General features: G+C 47.2%; 1 protein-coding gene across 5 annotated transcripts in view; it reads right to left on the reverse strand.

Annotated features, from left to right (window-relative positions):
- LOC123504784 (longitudinals lacking protein, isoforms A/B/D/L-like) overlaps positions 1 to 2,500 on the reverse strand; it is a 31,989-nt gene that overhangs the window by 17,187 nt on the left and 12,302 nt on the right. For 3 of the 5 annotated variants that reach the window (XR_006674950.1, XR_006674951.1, XM_045255626.1), the window contains exon 6: positions 1 to 944. This exon is cut by the window's left edge. The exons of the other annotated variants lie outside the window; for them this stretch is intronic. Coding sequence is in view for 1 of the 3 variants with exons in the window: in XM_045255626.1 (XP_045111561.1) it covers positions 607 to 944 (338 nt within the window). In the remaining 2 variants the exon portion in view is untranslated. The remainder of the gene's footprint in view (positions 945 to 2,500) is intronic. 5 annotated transcript variants of the gene reach the window in all.

Genomic DNA, 2,500 nt, shown 5'->3' on the forward strand with positions numbered 1-2,500 from the left:
ACAGAGGTTCACAAAAGTTGACAAGGGTTAGCAGCAGTTGACAGGGGTTGATAGAGCTTGACAGGTGTTGACAGAGGTTGACGGGGGTTGACAGAGCTTGACAGGGGTTGACAGAGCTTGACAGGGGTTGAGAAGGCTTGACATGGGTTGATAGAGCTTGACAGGAGTTGACAGAGCTTGACAGGGGTTGACAACTAGACAGGGGTCGACAGCAGTTGGCAGAGCTTGACATGGGTTGACAAGGGTTGACAGAGCTTGACAGGGTGTTGGCAGCAGTTCAGTTGGCAGAGCTTGACAGGGGTTGACAGCAGTTGGCAGAGCTTGACAGGGGTTCACAAGGGTTTACAGGGGTTCACAAGGGTTCACAAGGCTTGACAGAGCTTGACAGAGCTTGAGAAGGGTTGACAGAGCTTGAGAAGTGTTGATAGGGGTTGACAGGGGTTCACAAGGCTTGACAGGGGTTGACAAAGCTTGACAGGGGTTCACAAGGCTTGACAGGGGTTGACAGAGCTTGAGAAGGATTGATAAAGCTTGGCAGGGGTTCACAAGGCTTGACAGGGGTTCACAAGGGGTTAACAGGGGTTGGCAGGGGTTGGCAGGGGTGGCTCAGGTGGCAGTGTGCTTCCGTGCCACGTGCCTGAGGAGATGCGCCTTCTGTTTGAACCTCCAGTCACAATGGGAGCACTGGAACCTTGGCTCCACCCCGCACTCATTCTTCACGTGGTGTTTCAAACCCTTCCTAGTCTTGTATAACCTGGAGCACCGCGAACACTCATGGGCACAGAGGACTCCAGGGCCGCCTCCCAGCACCCCAGGCCCAGGCGGTGATCGGCCACCCCACGGGGACGAAGGGGGAGGTCCATACAGCCCAGGAAACGGAGGTCCTAAACTGGGGTGTGGCCGCGGGGGAAAGTATGGTGCAAGAAAGTTTTTTTTCCATATTCCTGGAAATATTGGTAGAGTGAGCGCATTTTTTTTTTTTTGCGTTTTTATTAATTTGAAGGTTCGTTGAAGGTGCGTCCAGGGTGTTAGTGGCCCCCTGTGGCACCCTCTGGCCCCCTGTGGCTCCCTGTGGCCCCACGAGGCACTGCAAGCGTTGTGTTGGGCTGTTTTGTCACCGATCTGGCAATGTTAGTTTGGCAGTGCTGGTGGTGGTGGTGGTGGTGGTGGCAGTGTGAGCGCTAACAAGGCTGTACCGTTGCTGTACCGTTGCTGTACCGTTGCTGTACCATGTCCCAAAGTGTACCATTAGCAGTGAGGAGGCTGTGCTGATGTGTACCGTTCATGTACCATAGCGGTGAGGCATTGTACCATAGTGCGAATTTGTACCGTTTTCCAGTGTACCATAGCGATAGGGAAGCTGTACCATAGTGTACCTGGGAGGCTGTACCACATGAAGTGTACCATAAGCGAATTTGTACCATTTTCCAGTGTACCATAAGCGAGAATGTACCATTTTTCCAGTGTAGAGAGACTGTACCATTGTACCATAGTGAAAGCGAGATTGTACCATATTGTACCATAATAAGCAAATTTGTACCATATTTTAGAGTGTACCATAGAGAAGCAGCTGTACCATACCCAAAATGTACCATGTCCCAGCTGTACCATACCTGTGTACCATAGTTAGGGCAGCTGTACCATCACACACTCAAACACACTCAAAACACACCCAAACACACTCAAAACACACTCAAACACACTCAAAACACACCCAAACACACTCAAAACACACCCAAACACACTCAAAACACACCCAAACACACTCAAACACACCCAAACACACTCAAACACACCCAAACACACTCAAAACACACCCAAACACACTCAAAACACCCAAACACACTCAAACACACCCAAACACACCCAAACACACCCAAACACACTCAAAACACCCAAAATACCCAGACTCACTGAATATACACCCAAATACACCCAAACACACTCAAACACACCCAAACGCACTCAAAACACCCAAACGCACTCAAACACCCAAACGCACTCAAAACACCCAAACAAGAAGAGATATGTGTGTGTTGCTTCTCCCACTAAAAATTTGCCACAAGCCAGAATTAAAGAGAGAGAGAGAGAGAGAGAGAGAGAGAGAGAGAGAGAGAGAGAGAGAGAGAGAGAGAGAATATGTAGTTATAATATTTCGACACCCATACAATCACATTTTCTCTCTCTCTCTCTCTCTCTCTCTCTCACTCATAAGGAAGATTGTAAGTAATTTCAAGTAATTTAAGTAATTGTGTAGCTCAAAAGTGTAATTCCCTAAACAAGCAAATTATTATTATTATTATTATTATTATTATTATTATTATTATTATTATTATTATTAGTGTTAGTAAGGCATAGCATTATATTGAAGCCCTGGACACAGAGAGAGAGAGAGAGAGAGAGAGAGAGAGAGAGAGAGAGAGAGAGAGAGAGAGAGAGAGAGAGAGAGAGAGAGAGAGAGCATATTTCAAAATTACAGTGAATATTAGATATTAAGAGA

Source organism: Portunus trituberculatus, chromosome 2 (genome assembly GCF_017591435.1).
Source record: "Portunus trituberculatus isolate SZX2019 chromosome 2, ASM1759143v1, whole genome shotgun sequence".
Lineage (NCBI taxonomy): Eukaryota > Metazoa > Arthropoda > Malacostraca > Decapoda > Portunidae > Portunus > Portunus trituberculatus.